At 38.9% G+C, this 16978-nt stretch overlaps 1 protein-coding gene across 1 annotated transcript in view; it reads right to left on the bottom strand.

Moving 5' to 3' along the window:
• The window catches only part of CNTNAP5 (contactin associated protein family member 5), a 275472-nt gene that overhangs the window by 98426 nt on the left and 160068 nt on the right, over window positions 1–16978 (bottom strand). Inside the window, exon 11 of the mRNA XM_039554726.1 lies at window positions 9358–9464. Coding sequence (XP_039410660.1) covers window positions 9358–9464 — 107 coding nt within the window. The remainder of the gene's footprint in view (window positions 1–9357; window positions 9465–16978) is intronic.

Genomic DNA, 16978 nt, shown 5'->3' with positions numbered 1-16978 from the left:
GGGAGCGAGCTGTGCTGCAGGCAGCCGTAGCACTGCAGCTCTCACAGGCAGCAGGGTGGAGCTGATTCACAGAGCTGCATTCTGACAGTGCTGACAGAAAGCGGTGTCAGCAGCCCCATGAACCCACACCACCCCCTGCAAGCTCAGCCTGGACCTCACAGGCAGGTATGGCTGCTAAAAGCATTAGGGTGAAGTACAGCACAAGGCAAAAACCCAGTGTAAAAGGTGTCACAGGGCCCTTGCTGGTAACTGGCTAGGCCACAAAGATAAAACAAGAAATAGCTTGACTCCAAGGTCCCAGATTTAGTAAGGGAAACGACATCAGAAATACCAGTTTTACTTGGTCACAAAGGATGCCTTTTATTGCCTTTTTTCTTTTTTCCAGAACCACTTGTAAGTTATAACATTGGATGGACCCTATGCTGACATTTTTGCTCTGTAAGGAATTTTTTTTAAAGGCTACTGCTGTGTTTCACAGAGAAATTTAAAATCCTCCCAGAGCTGGCTGCTGAAAGTGATGCAGCCTGAGAGCCCCATTCTTCAGAGCAAGAGCTGCTTCTCTAAGTGCTGTCCTTGCCTCCCTGCTCGGATGGGCTGTGCTGACAGTGTACAGGCATGCACTGTACTGACAGAGTTCAAGATAACAATCTCCCAGCCCCTCTAATCTTTTGTGAAACACATATACCAAATTTCCCCCTCAGGTATCTCTTTCAGTCTCAAGTATCACAAGCTGAACTACCTTTTCAGATCAACAGCACATCACATCAGAACATTCGTTTATAGCACTGCTTTACTCACTGATCTTAATGCCCATCTTCTTCTTTAGTTCTCACTTTTCATCTTCCCAGGTGCTTAGGTAATCATTTGTCAAATTTTGATCAACATTCACAAAATGAACACTTTATCCCCAGTCAGATAAACATCACCCAATTCTACATGTTTTCTTTTATTTTCTGGGATATAAACATTCATAAGCTCAAAAATCAAAACTATGGTTGTGAAATGTATACATCCCATGTTTTCTTCAAGCCATACACTACACCCCCTACAGAAATACCCTAGAAAAACTATAAATATTCACTCTGATTGGTCAAGGTTCAAGGTATAGATCCAATATTCAGACTTCAGTGTCAGAAAAGCATTATCAGATTTTAGGATCATTATAATAAAACTTTTTTTTTTTTACCTTTTGTGTATAAAAACCCTACAGAATTTCATTTCCTAATTCTGGCATCAAGACCCTTATGGCTGGTCAGCCAGAGCACATGCAGGCGCTCTCTGTTACTCCACAGTCAGGGCTGGGATCGCTCTTGGCTTGGGTCTGCATTTGAAAATTCAGCATTTATTCAACATGCTTCACAAGCCTGAAAGGTTCTAAATATGAGCAATTGCATCACTGTTCATTTCTCTGGAATATCCTGAACCTGTAAATCCAACTGTTTTAATTACAGTCCTTAAACCAGACGAGATTTTTTCCCTGCCCTAGCTGATATCTGTAACAGTACCTGGCTAAGCACAAACATTTCCAAGGTCAAACTTCCATTTTTTTCCAATAGAAGACCTTTTCTGCGCAGTTTTTCACAGACTACCCGTTACTATATTGCCATCTGCCTTCCAGTGTTACTTCTGCCCTACGCAGCTCACCTGCAGTCTCCACGTCAGCCCCCGCTAAGCACAGGCTTCCTGTTCCACTGGGGAGCTGCTCAGCAGATGAGCCTTTAGATGCTCTCAGTTCCTAAGTCCTTAGCTCTGTTTCCTTTGCCCTGATGTTCCTAACTTATAAACCTCTCCTCTCTTTCAGGCTACTTTTTCATTTTTTCACCTCAGTTCTACTTTGGCTAAAAAAAGAAAGACCATTCTTTGTACAAAGACTTGAACTTCTGCAAATAACCCTCAAGGAGCAACATATTTAAAGCCCCTCTCTTCAACAGGTGCATGAACCTGCAATTCACCCAGTAAGATGCACCTCATACCCCACATTTAAGATCCTGCTTGCTGCTGGACTCAGTGTAAAGGTTACAGGGACACCCAGACTTCAGTTTTGCTGGTGGGAACACCAGGCAAGGTAAACTTCTCTCTGCTGCACCCAGCAGCATGTTACTAATATAGACACTACCAAGAATGTTAAATTCCAAATGAAAAGCAGTTTGGTTTTTTTCCTCAGAGGACTCTGCCCTTTTCAAATTTAATGGCCACCAAGATAACTTTGCTCAAAAAATAAAAGTAAGCCTTAAAATTCCCAGTATTTTGTTCCCACTGTATTATTCCCAATTGCTTTGGAAATTGATTTCATTGTATGAAACATGAGCTAGGGATTCAGAATGAGCTGTACTAGTTATGATTACCAAAATGAATCCTGTAGTATTGCTGCTTCAAGATTAGATTCTCATAATCTAGCTGATAATTTTCAATTTCTCAGAGGGAGAGAATATTTTATGGTGATACAATAAATAAAATACATTGAAGAGACCTAAAGAACTTTAATGCTTGATTTCACTGGGAGGTGCTGACACTGTCCACTTCCCAGCTAAAATGTGGCAGCAGTGAATTGCTTTTATCATCTCTAAAAAATTATAAAGTCATGAAAAAATGTAGACAGAATACTTGCTGCAACATCATTTCAGACTCATTTAATCATTTTGTAATTCATTGCACCTTAGACAGAGTAATAACAACCCCTATAATGATAATTATTATTGTATTCAGAGGTGAGAACTTATGTACTGGTTAGACTGGAAGGGCCAGGAAGAGCTGGGGATTCTGCCAGGATCTTCAACCAGCCATAGACTGACCTTGGGAAAAGAGATATACACAAATGCTGACCAGACCAAATTAAGCATTCTCAACAAAATGCTCAGAGCTCTTGGAGGCAGATCAGAGATGACTATTTCAATCTCTGCTCATGTACCTCAGACCTGACAGATTTGCTCTTACAGACTCAGAATATTGAGCACTCAACCAAACATTTTTTCTAAATAACAAATAAAGCAATATGCAATGGGAAGTTTCTTATTTCAACAGCAGAGGGATTAGTACAGGCAATGAACTCTGGGAATAATCATCATTCTCACCCTTAAAATACAATTGTCTTGTTAAATGCCAGAAAAATGAAATCTGTACTCTTGAAACCTGGATTGTGACAGCGCTGCTCTTGACAGACTAATGCAGTCTCTGCTGTGACGTGCCTGGATGACAGATGGCTTATTTTTTCCTTTTTAAAATATGTACTTACTCATCTGATAAAGAATATGTTATTTCCACAGATAGAATTAAAATGCCTTTTATCACAGGGCCACTGAAATGGATGTTCAGGGCAGATACTCCCATTACACCTGGTTATTAGACAATTTCCTACCATCCAAGCTAAGGCTCCCTCTGGCCAAGGTAGGAAAGGTTGTGTCAAGCCATCCTCCCCTGTCACTTCCCTGCTGTGGCTGGAAGGCAGCTGTGACAATCACAGACCCCAGCCTGGCGCTGGTGCAGGGTCACCTGCAAGCCGTGCTGCTGCAGGAAAGCAGCCAGGGAAACCTAGACCATTTTAAGAGTGGTGTTGGAGGGACAGGAGTAATCAAAGAGGTGAGGGATGCTGTGCAGAGCTCGGTATTTCGGTCTTGATGAAAACTCCACACATCCCTCAGAGGATGGTCGCACCTGGCTGGCTTCAAAAAGGACTGAGTGAGTCCTCCACACCCTCTGCTCTGCAGCAAAGTCCCAAAGAGGAATATTCAATGTGTTATTTATAAGGAAATCTGAGGCAAAAGGAAAAACTTTTTTTAAATGAACACCACTGAAGGAAAAGCATTAATAACACAGTAACTTATCACAAAATAAACAATGAAAATTCATATTCCAAAAGCATGGTGTGAACAAAAATATGCAGGAACACCAAGTACAGCACTGAAGGTTTGATATGAATATTAAATGTGTTTTCTTTAGTCAAAGAAAACCAATGTGTTTAAACACATATGGAAAAACCCTGTTCCAAGAACCTCAGACAGGAAAATTGGCTACTCAGGACATGCAAATTACACTACCAATTCACTGTTAGGCATCTGTTAGACAGAAACTCTCTAAACTTCATTTGCCCAGCCAGCAAACTGCACTTATCTCCCTACCTTGGAACACAGGAGAATTACCAACCCACAGCTGGCATTTTAAGATGCAGCTCCAGTACCACTAACAATCTGGCTGAAGCTATATTAAGCTTTTCAGATAAAAAATGATATATGCAGTAAGCATATTAATATTAAAAAATACATTTTCAAAGCCTGAAGTTATGTTAAGTTTATGCCATATCAATGACTATATGACATTTCCATTATTGGATGACTCTTTCCTCCAGCAATTACCTAGGCCAATAAGACATATGCCTGTATGTGTGAGATAGATCACACACCAAAGCAAATATCCAGAATTAAATTACATTCTGTTAATTATCACCTTGCAAAGCTTTGGGACATGTTGACAATCCCAGAATATGAGGAATAAAATCATTATTTTATATTTCTCAACATCTCTTATATCAATGTTCAGCACTCTTTGGAATTAAAAAAATCATGTAAGACTAAAAACCACCTGAAAACTATCATAAATAAAAATAATAGAAGTATAGAAGGGCAAGATGAGGCTTTCTAAGGGACTAGCATAACTCACAGAAAGAGGAGATCACTAATCATTATCTTGCAATAAAGTTATAACATTCTGTATCTCAGGGCCATTTTACACTGGTCTACTGCTCTTACTATCACATGATAATTACAAGAATTAATAGTATCACAGGGATGACTATGCAGCTTTTAAACTATGCATTTTCCATTAACACATATATTAATTTATATATATGTATATAAAAATTAAGACCTTTAATTCGCCTATCTCAGTTTCCCTCTATCTCTCTTCCCACCTATAATTTTGACCTACCTTCAGTTGCCTACTGTATGTCTAAGATAGGACAGCCTCCCCCTACAGACAACAGACTTCAGAGGTGGTCCATGACCTTGCCGTGGACACCCTATCTCCCAGTGAGATTAGTTCAGCTCTGAAAGCAGCTCACACTCCCTTTTACAAATAAAGACAGACCAGACCACTATCTTAGCTTGGATATCACAATACCGGACAGCAAAAGATAGATTAGCTGAATCCCACCCAGGCCTTTTTCCCAAGCTGTGTACTACCGTCAGTGTTTGTATCTAAAGGAGGAAAACAGAAAATGAACATTACATTGTTATCTGTTTTGCCATGATTCACACATGTGATTACATAATGGATCCTTTCCTATCTGGAATTTATCAGACTACTCCAATACCTGACAGATCAGCAGGCTACCCACCACACTGGAGAAACTGGGAAAATATCTATTGCCAAAACACTTCAGCTGAGCTCATCTTCCAACCTATCTAAATGCAAGCTATGCGAAGCACATTTAAAAGATAAAGCAAAAAGCAAAGCCACACATTTTAGCAACTGACATATGATTGTATTCTCAAAGCACTGTCTCAGCTACAGATAAGCTCAAGTAGCAGTAAGTTTCAAAAGAGCCCAAACCGTTTCAATAGACAATATAGATCACACACCTTTTAACCTGTCTGCAAATTGGATCTTCTTTCCAACAGAGGTGGAGAAACTAAGGCGCAACAAAACTCCTACACAATCAAATGTAAATCACCTACAGTTGGCTTTATATCCTGTAAGTTTATTCCATGACTCCCAGTTTCCCCAAACTGTGGGCAGTGAAATGGGCATCTGGAGATGGTCAGCACTCATTCCACATTTACCATCACGTGCATTTGTGAGAGCAAGGCAGAGCACATGCTTTGGGGTTTCACAGCTACAGAAAGTACAGAGATGGAAACACAAGTGCCCGTCAGTGCTGTGAGGAGCCAGGAAGAAGATGTGAATTTCACTGGAACAGGTAACAATGAGAGGTAAATCCAAAACAGGAAAAAAAAACCCCAGACCCAAACCAAGCCACAACAACAGAAGACTTGGAAGATATCGATAACATTCCCCATGGCAGCTGGTAAAGGAGGATTAACTGTTGCTAAACAAAGAAATGTGCTTATGCATCAGGCAATAAGCTTTGCAAGAAAGAAACTACCTGTTAGAAAACACTAAGACTCTTATATGTTAGTGAAACCCAGAAAACACATACAGGTTCTAACACTATTTTACTAGCATTTACTGTAAAGTTCAGAGGAGAGTAGAATGGAAGCAGGACCAGATGATACTTTAGTGTGAAACTATCTCTCACAAAATAGCTCTTCAATGGGACAGGACCACACCCTGTTCAGTAGTGAACCCTCATCTGGACCAGGCAGATTGCCAAACATCCCGTGAGAGTTTAGGAGCTTTCAGGATCAGAAGGGATTTGGAGTGATCAGGACGACACCTGAGGCTTGCAAGCAAGTAACTGCCTCTAGTAAGATTATATTAAGGTCATGTCTAGAGCAGGCAGTTCTTTCCATGTACCTTCAGATGTATGCTTTTGCTCCATCCACACATCTTGAATTTCAACTACCCATTTTCAGACATGCCAGACACAATTTTGTCCCACATATCTGACACAGTCTTGCAAATATTGTCCCAGCTGTGTCTTCCATCAACTTACTGTTCTTTTCTGACACTGTCTAATTCCCCTATGTTGCATCAAATGCAAACTATTTATCTTTGCTTTTCATGGCACATTTCCAACCTCTTTACCTGTCGTGATTCTGACATTTGCCTTGTCAAAAATGTCAAACTCCTCTGGCCAGAGGCTTATATTTTTCAAACAAGCACATTACTGCTTTCTCCCATGTTGCTCTGTGTCTGCAAGCACCCAACTTCTTTCTCTTTTTAATCTCTACCTTATGACTATTTTGCTATAAGAAAGCCTAGAAATAATTATGCTCTTGTTAGACTGAAACCTGATGCTGATGAAGCCTTTCTGGCATTCCATCACCTGTCCCAGCATGTTTTTATACCCTCAGAAACTGAGCTGCAAACTCTTTGGAGAAGAGATAGTATGTATTGTTAGCTATTCCTCACAGCAGAATCCAGTGTGGTCCGTGAATATTTGGAACTAAAAATAAGACTGCTTATGTACCAACCATAAGATGTATTTCAATATTTCACATATGATGACAGTAAGTCAGGGGCAATTTCTCTTCAGATCTCAGTTTTTAAAATGGTTAAGATCTCCCAGTCTGGGGTAGCAAAACATAAACCAATTAAATCTGGCTCACAGATGCATGCCATGCAGTTCTTCCTAAAACTATGACAAAGAATGGGTCTTTTTATGGTTTTCAACCAGTGGCACCCATCTCTTACAATACCAAAATGAGGCAAAACCTACAGTGATGTAACTAAGACAAAAATTAATCCAGGAAACACTGAAACAATTCACACTGTTTCACTTGACAGCTAAATCTTTCCCTTACTGCTGCATGGATTTGGGTCTGAAGGGCAGTTTAATAAAAGAAATAGCCTCTCCAAAGGTATAAGTTCAATTTCAGGGCTGTCAGCCTCAGTGTTCTAGAAAAATGAAAATCTCTTGGGATAACGTTTCAAACCTTTTAAAAAAGATGTTTTACTTTGATAGAACTACACTGAATTACATGATTGGAGAGTTTCCTATACATTGAGGATATTCTGGAGTTATGCTGTGATCAAATCTGTGCCTCTCATTCACCTACTAAAAGGTACTCCTGCACATCAACCACTATCAGCTGGAAGTGATAACATCTCTTGTTCTGCAAGTTTCTTATCAACAGTCTGCATTTGCCCACCAGCTTTGAATTGGTTTCACTGCATATTTCAAGCAGATGAATGCATTTCTCCAGACTAATGTTGCTGTTTATCAGCGCTGCTTGGCTCACAGGGTAGCTGGCTCCACAATCTAGCTGGAATCAAATTAGCTGTTGATAAATCAGTTGTAAATAAGCTGAGCAGGTGAATATCTGTACATCACAGGTGTGCACAGCTTAACACAAGAGCTTCCTAAGAAACTTTTCAGAGTAGTTCAACATCAGTGAACCTTAAATAACTGCAGCTATGTATGTGCCTTTGAAGTGCAGACACGAGTTGACAGAAGCAGGAGGCTTCACTAGCTCCATGGAAGTGTCTATGGAGGAAATAGTCATGAACCAGTTCTCTGTGGTAACGAGATGGTCTCCTTTGGACAGAAGCCACACTGAGCTGGCACAGACACAGTGAGCCTCAGCCCCCAAGCTAATATGACAGCACAGATGTAGCCCAGAGTTGAGTGTCCCTAATCACCTTTGACGGTCAATAGTGACAGTTCTCTTCCTTCCCCAAGGAGCCTCTCCCTTCTCACCACCTGATTTGGCCACCTAGTTCTCAGTGGTGTCATCACATTTACACCAGACATCAGCTGGTGTAAATACCCTGCTATGGCCTTATGAGCTTTGAAGAGGTATGATGCCTTTTGGAATAACAAAAGCAATGGACAAAAAGGAAGGCCTCTTTTTAAAACTATAAAGTCAGCCTTTTTCTTCCCTCTCTTCATCTGGCTTGGCATGATTTCCGCACAAAACCCTTGGCTTGCTTTGTGTTTACAACACAGAGTTCAGGTGACCAATCTATGAACAGATCTCTCAACAGACTCTCCTGTCAGCTGCATACTCCACAAATTATTTCACTGTTAACTAGCAAGCCATTAAAGTCTCCAAAATGACAGTATGGTTGGCAATATTCTCAGCTTCAAACCACTAAGTACCTTCTCTTCTGCTTTTTAGTTTAACAGGGAAAAAAAAATCCATCCCACCAATGTCATCCTATCTGCAGTGCCCAAGTGCTCATCAAGCACTCGGAGTGGTTATAGTTGTATTCCTGGAATTGTTATTCTTACTCACTGTTTTTTTCTCTATATTTCCTGTGTAAAAACTGGAAGTTTACCTCCATTTTCTGTTTTCCCTTTTAGCCAGCTGTATGAAGAGATTTTATTTTGGCTTTTCCTTTCTCTATTTTTTACCAGAATTCACAGTATTTTGTTCCTCTACTGTTTGATGGGGGTTTTTTAACCTTTAAAACACGTTAATATTCCTTTTGCTGTGGATTTCCGTAGCTGAATGTTTTGTGTACTGCCTGTTTCAAATACTGTATTCTTGTTAATAGCAGCAGCCCAAATAATAGTTTAGCAAAATTTCGAAGTCATAAACTGTTGAAAACTGGGTTTTTGCAACAGGGACTTTCATATGATCTAAAAACAAAGCCCAGGGTGGTAAAATTGACTTAAAGCACCAAACACAGATTAAAATTAGCCAGCTCAGCCCAGCTAAATTCTATTAAGTGTCTAATGACCACTGTGATTATGATGTGGATGTAATACAAATGAAAATTGTACATGGGTTTACTTACAGTTGTGACAGGTGGCTCCCATGTAGCCTGTATCATTACAGTCGCAGTAAAAGGTGGTCCAGGACTGGGAGCATTTTCCTCCATGTTCACAGTAGTTGGGTAAACATCTGAGACAGTTTTAAAAAAATGTAATTAATTATAAATATTTCTGAAAAAATAATGTGGTGGGAAAAAAAAACCAACCAACAACAAAAAACAAAAAAAAGCAAACAAAACAGAACTGTCTCAACTCCTCATTCAGGCAAGAGTTTCCTAGGGCTGAATCACTGTGTAATGAAATAATTATTTCTTTCTCTGTGATTTGCGTACAATACAAGCACTGAAGAAAACAACATTTAAGCTATCTAGAACACAGGTAAAGATCACTCTAAAGAAAAACATTCCACTTGTTAGCAATTAATGTGTCCTGAACTTTCCGAGTACAGAGCAAGAAAAGTAGCAGGTGAAAATGCTATTGAAATCTCGTTTCAAAGGGGAATCCCCTGTTCTCTGATTAAACAGGCACCACTGTTATCAAAATTAGGCTGAGTTACATTTGTGGTAATGCTAACAGCATGCAAATCTCTGAAGTGAGAGGAAAAATATGCTTCTATTATGAGTTTTGTACTCTCTTTTCCTCATTTTAGTTGGTGTGCCTCTGAAGTATTATTGTGAAACAAATTATTAAAAGAAGAAAGAGGCACAACAGCATGCAGCTCAGGAAATGAACAAAAATAAAAGCTGTGGGAGATAAATTCAATCTCCAGGACAAGAAGTGAATGCTGATCTGAACTCCCCTGGCATAAACACAGGCAGTGCCATGGAGTTACACCAGCTTAAATGGAAACAGATTGTTCCCTTATTTGCCTTTTTTTCATTTTATTTTTTCCCTCTTACTGTATATTAATCTCTTTTACACAGTATGTCTGACTTTTGAAAAATAAGTAACTTGTTTATACTGCTGATTCAATTGTGATGGGTGGGTGGAGAGGAAACATCAATTTATCCTTTACACTACAGAACTCCATTAGGATTTGCTTTGCCGTAATTTGAGCTTCAAAACTCTTTTGATGCCAGATCTTTCCAGGGTGTTAGTGTGATATCACTGATGCTACCTTGATTTTTCTAGCTGAAGACATGGTTTTATTGCAATTCATCTCATCCTTAGGATTTTTTTTTTTTTGCACTTAAGTATGTATATTGCCCTTAGCAGTGGCTTTCAATCTGTTTCTTCCAGATAGCTTAAAATTAAAACCTTTTTCATGCATGAAAACAGAAAACCTGTATGTCACTAACAGTCATCTTCACCAGCCTTCTGAGCCTCATCAGCCAAGTTTTCATCAATTTGCTTCAGTCCAAGGCTGTTTAGAGCTGCCAAACCTTGACAACCCAAAGAAACCTGTTTGTGCCCAGAGGCTTATCAGAGCAACCTCTTGCTCTCAATATGCTCCATGCTCATTCATACAATCTTACATCTATTAATCTCTATCAGGGAGTCTGAGATTCACTCCTGAACACAGGTTCACTTGATCACTATTTATACCATTATACATAAAATTGTAAAGAGCATATAAAATATTAACATGAAAGATTAATTATTTTTATTAATCCTTAATCAATTACTGCAGTAATTATTCATTATTCAAATACTAGAGAAATAAGGAATTCAAGAAGAAAGTATGTTATTTATAACTATCTGTAACAATATTAAAACAATTATGATATATATTGGTCTTATAAAAATCATTGTCATGGCTTTTATTAATCACTGAGCTCAAGTACAAAATGAGGACAGTATGAGAATTACACTCCTGGTTTTCTAGCTTGCCAGGGAGCTACTTCCAGGGCTGTGGGAGAACACCTAGTTTCTAAACCAAAAAGGAAACAAAGGGGAAGGCCAAAACCTCTGGGTTTGCCCCATCTTTACAAGGCAGGAATTCTGAGAAGGGTGAGATTTTGGTTGTTAGTGGTGTGCTGGGCAATCATCTCTCAGTCCAACAGCCTGCTGGTGCAGCGAGAGCCCAGCCAGCCCCTCTGCCATCACACCTACTCCTGCCAATACTGCAGTGAGATTTAAAGCTTTGGGTCGATGCTGAAGAGAGCAGGAGCAGCCTTATGGCATGATGCAAACAGGACTGGGTCCTGCACCCTGCTGTGCCCTGCAGGACCCTGAACCAGCAGCTCCCCAGCAGCTTCATCCCAGAAGCAAAGCACAGGGGTACAAGAGCTCTGTGGTGATACATGTGAATTTCGCTTGTGGGAGCACATTTATTCATATTTGTACTTTGGTTATGCCTGCCCTTGCCCTCAGCCCACTGCCTTTAATTCCACTTGCTATCTAGTGATAAACATTCCTTTATGTCACCTGTACAGCAGAAGTTCTATTCACATCAGAGGGATGCTGGTGAGAAGAAATGTATGATGTTAATAGAGCTCTTTGGAGAGAAAAAAAGAATAGTGCTGTGTTATTATCTTAATTTACATCATCAGTGTAATGGACAAATATGCTTTTTGCCTATCTTAAGCTACCTTTTATTAATTAACCCAATGCAGTAGAGCTAATTACTAGTCATTTGTGGTTTGCCAAAGGCCTGTATTAGAGGCTTAGCCACATTTATTCCCTTGAAACAGTTTCCTTTTAAAGACTTTACAAAGTTTGAAGGTCACTTCCCATTTCTACTTGTCTTACAAATGCAAACACTTTTCCTCCTCCCAACAATGCACAAAATGCAAGTCAAATTAACCATGTAAGCTTTTAATGATATTCATAAATTCAGAATTAAATCTTTTTTATTCCTTAGTCTATTTGCTTTAATTAGCACCAACTGCATTGATCTTGTTTTTGGTCAGATAACTAACCCTTCTAAAAGCTTATGAAACAAATTTCTTTGCAACTCTAACAATTACCATAATCCCATTCTAGCTGAGCAGTTGTGTCTTCATTAGAAGCAAAATTTATCCTAATTGTGAGAGAACTCAAAGTTAAGAAATAGCTATGATTAAAATTAATCAAGGCATGGATAAGTCACAGATTGTTCCATTTGTGAACTGTCCTAGATCCTCATGTTGAAGGACTTAAATACATGCAATTTAAAATACAAATTAATATTTGCATTTCAGTAGAAACAAACACTTTCAGCAAAAAATGCAGTGGTATCATAGAAAGTTTCATAGACAAAAACTCGCATCACACAGCCCCTGACCTATTTGCAACTGAAATGAACAAACAGCGCAACTCAATTTTTGCAAGTAACATAAATGAGACACTTGAAAATTTATGGATTTGTCTAAGAAAGTTTGTGACAGACCAGGGACTCTGATCTTCCCCGTTTGTTCAGGTAATATATATCACGGTGAAAAATTATTATTAAAAAAAAATAAAAATAAGTGAAGCAAATAATTTTTTCCCTCATTCAGCCAAGCTGGAAAATGCACACCTTAGCCATCTACGTGAACAATATGCAGAGCCTGCACAAAAGCCTTCACTGTCCTTGGATGAAACATTCACCTCCAAAACTCTACATGTGCTTCCTCTGAAATCAAAGGAGAAACTGCACAGACATTAGGAGGGAAATTTGGCCCTTTGATGGGAATGATGAAGAAATAACAATGGCAAAAATTACTTGAGTGGGAAGGCTGAAGGAGTTCTACACATTTGATGTTACACTTGACTGGAAATAAACCCAGTGTACTTTCAATAAGCACCTCAGAGATTTTGTTACCGTCAGCACAATACATCCAGCACTACTCTCTACTCTTCCAAAGTACAGAGGAAAGAAAGGGAACCATTACAGAAAGAAAAAAGGAGCACATACCCTCAATATCAAGACTGTAAATACACATAATTTTTAGACAAGCACTAAGTCCCTAAAACTCAATAATGCTGTAACAAAAAAAATACCTGAAGATTTTCTATCTATAAAGCATTTTCCTAAATACCGTATCAAATTCACTTTATTTCAGCATGTTTTCCTATTTACAGCCAGCAGGTATCTCATTTAAAATTAACAAAATATAACATTAAAAGAGATGACTTCATATAGTGTGCATGCATGTCTGATGAAACTGATGGTGTTGCTGTAACAGACTGTATTTTGCTTTAGTAAAATGATGTCTTTCCACTAAACTCAATAGATTGAGGCCAATTGCAACAGCATGGATTTCAGCCCTGCTGTGCTGAGCCGTAAATCTGGGAAATTCCTTGCCAAAGGTTATTTTTGATACAAGAAATGGCTTCAAGGGGAGACCAGACAATCATTTCAAAGAGAAATTTAGCAATGTTACCAGACAGACAATGTATAACAACTTCAGAGGTTTACCAAGGGGAAAACTAATGAAGATCTGAGAGCATCAGAAAAAATACTGCAAAAGCACATCCCACTCTTATTTTCCCCTGGATGTCCTTTTGTGGTAAAATAGTGGGTTAGGTGTCCTTAACTAAAGGAAGAAAAAAGAGCTACCAGAACCAGAGGAAGAGAGAAAAAGTGTGTAAAAGCAGTATTATGACAGGCTGCAAAAGAATTAATGCTGTTCAGACCTCTGGTATTCCTCATCACCACACCTTCCAAATTCTCTCTCCTCTTGCAATTTTAGAAAACTGACCAACAACTCACCGTAAAGTCTTGTGGTGTTTTTTATTTTTTAAGTCATCTATGTTTCCTTTCCTAAATTTATTATGTTACGAGTACTCATGGAGTTCTACAAACAGAACAAGAATAATGTGAACAGACAATTCTTTTTTTTCCCATTGTGGAAATCATCTAGTCTTTCCTACTGAATTGATGTGAAAAAAAAAAAAAAAAAGAAAGGTATTTCTCTCATCTCAGTAATTTTTCACAAAGGTCAATTTTTCTTCTTTGTGAGATCTGTAAAACTTGATGAAAAAACTTTCAAAATATATTACTATTTCCACTGTTGGTCTCCTTGGTTCTCAGGCCCTGCTCTTGCATACCACTGAGGCCAAGATTTAGAAGATCTGAACGCTGATGCCAACAGTCCTCAGGCATGTGAGTAGGACAGAACTGTAGAGAAGGTTGTGCTGGGACTGGCAGCAGTGAAGGAAAAGCCTGTTACCTGTGCCTTAGATAAAAGGCATTTTTTTAAGGTTTGATTGCTTTGTTGTTAGAACACCTAAATTTTTAATATAGGTAAATGTGCTGACAGTTTGGCTTAGCATCAGCAGAAAGGATTTTATATAAATAAATTTGAAAAAGAAAAAAGGGAAACAAATAAACCATCCTGTACAGACAGCTGTTCCATTTAGAATTCATCATTTTACAAAGCAAAAGCAGAAAAGCCATCTGCAAAAATCAAACAAACAAAGGAAGATATGATATTATATTCTGCTTGCATCCCCATATTTGGCCTTTAATTTACCGTGGCATTGCACATCCCATGGATTTTTACTCTAAAGGGAACAGCAATGGGAGTGAGCTCTATTCAGGTTCCCCCCAACTCAATTCCACACTCAAGCTGGATTTCAAAAGCCAATAAATTAGCCCCTCACCTACCTTCAAACTGCCTTCTTTCTCCACATGGGTCTCATTCAGGACAAATCCCCTCTCCCACCCTAGTGGGAAGTCCCTACACTCACAGGGACAAAGCTGACTTTCTCCAATTTCAGCACCTTTCCACATGTATAAGTCACTGCAGTTACAGGAAGGCATTCACCCTGCTCAAACTGATTTTTTACCTACCCCCTACAGGATTTACTGAATGATACTGATGAATCTGAAGCATCTGTCTTTATTTTGCTCTGAAACACAGCACTTACACAGACTAGTGAACACTTTGTGGGCCTGAATTGTCATTTTCTGCAGCTGGTCTTGCATGCATGAAACAAAGACAGGGAAAAATTAAGGCAGGGCAAGCAAACCAATTTATGCATTATCCAAATAATCTGAGCATTCCTTTTCATTCTCATTAAAGAAACACAAAGCCTAGAACACCGCCCCCTCGTCAGAGGTAGCATTTTCCACTGTGACTGCCTATTTTTTTCTGGGAATTTGCTTTGTCCAAATGTTTTCCTGTTTTCTATCACTGAGCAAGAGCATCTGACAGTGTGAAGATCATATCCCAGTCCAAGAGCAGGAAACTGTGCTACATGGTTTTATTACACTTCATTGTCGATCAGCCCTTAAGCTATTAGAGAGAAGCTCTGCCATTACCTGCTTTATGCAGCTGCTTTAAACATTAGAATAGATATGAGGAGATGAGGGGATGCTCTTCAGAATTTCAGGGATTTTAATTCCAGCACCCAGGCTTTTGATGCCTGTGGGTTTGAATTTATTAAATCTTGCTCAGTTTTTCTGCACCCTGTTCTTCCATCTTAAAACCTGGGCGGTATTGAGAGGATTTCCAAGATCACACTTCAAAATGCTACCTGCATGGGTGTAATTCCAGTAATTTAATTCCATTAGTTAGCATGTCTAATTTGTGATGTAGGTGCATACTTTAGGGGAGGACCCAAGAGATTGTACAACTCTCACAGAACATCAGGTAGTCCTCTATTTCTAATACTATTTTTTTCACGGTATATTGATCTTTACAAGGTCATTAAGTCATTAAGATACATTTTTCCCTTTTTCCTTCCCCACCACATAACATAGCTTGGATTCAAGATATCTTCCCCATTCCACTTCCACATCATTATCTCCAGTGTTTTGCTTTGGGCTTAGTATAGAGGAAGTAGAAAAAAAACAGAATTTCTCTAAGGGCAATATGATGAAAAAGGAAGACACATTTCTAACAATATCCTAATTTTTGCTGAACAAGCACGAACCAAAGTGTTTTACAAAGTGCCAAGCATGAGAAACTTTTTGAAAACTTTTTCACATTTTCCTTATATAAACTGGAGGAAGACATGAAGCTTCAGTATGCCCTGAGCTATCTGTCCACTGAATCCTAAAACAGGCAAAAGAGACAAAAGATAAGGGGGAAAATTTTCACTCACAGGACTTAAGTGATCTTTTTAAGGTGATACAAAATATCAGAAGAACTACTAATCTGGACTATCAGATCCCTGTATCTAGACAGGACAGTCTCTCCTGCAGCATTTAAAGGAAAAAATCTAGATCTGGGTATTCCAGCATCTGAAGGTGTACAGTCCAAATACTTTGTTTTGGCTGAGGATGGAGACATAGTTGGGCAATTCTCAAACCAAACTTGGATTTACCCAGAATCAGAAATATTTTGAAAAAGGACGCATGACATCACATGACATCCCCTCTTATGTCTTCAGTTCATTCCAGCTTTGATCACCATCCAAATTCAAGGGATGTGATGTAAAAACATCCCACTCATTGCTACAAAACCAAGAAGGGAACACATAAGAGGATTTCCTGCAAAGAGAAAGTAATATGCAGTATAAAATAATTGTCATTTCTGCAGAGAAGGCACTAAATAATGAAGATAGAAAAACTATAGAGAATGAAAAGGATGGATGCCAAATTGGGGTTGGGATTTTTTAAATTATTCTTCTGCAATGCACTGCAGATATTTATGTGGGGATAAATACAATACTAAGTGTCTGATTTTTTAATCCCAGCCTGACACTCTAAAAAAAAAATTAAAATTCACTGGACATAATTAGCCAGGGTATTTTCTCACTTGCATGGCCAAGCCGGGGGGTGAGAGGATCATA

This window comes from Corvus cornix, chromosome 7 (assembly GCF_000738735.6).
Source record: "Corvus cornix cornix isolate S_Up_H32 chromosome 7, ASM73873v5, whole genome shotgun sequence".
NCBI classification, from domain to species: domain Eukaryota; kingdom Metazoa; phylum Chordata; class Aves; order Passeriformes; family Corvidae; genus Corvus; species Corvus cornix.
The sequence above is the reverse complement of the archived record's forward strand: the minus strand, read 5'-3'. Positions and strand labels throughout refer to the sequence as shown.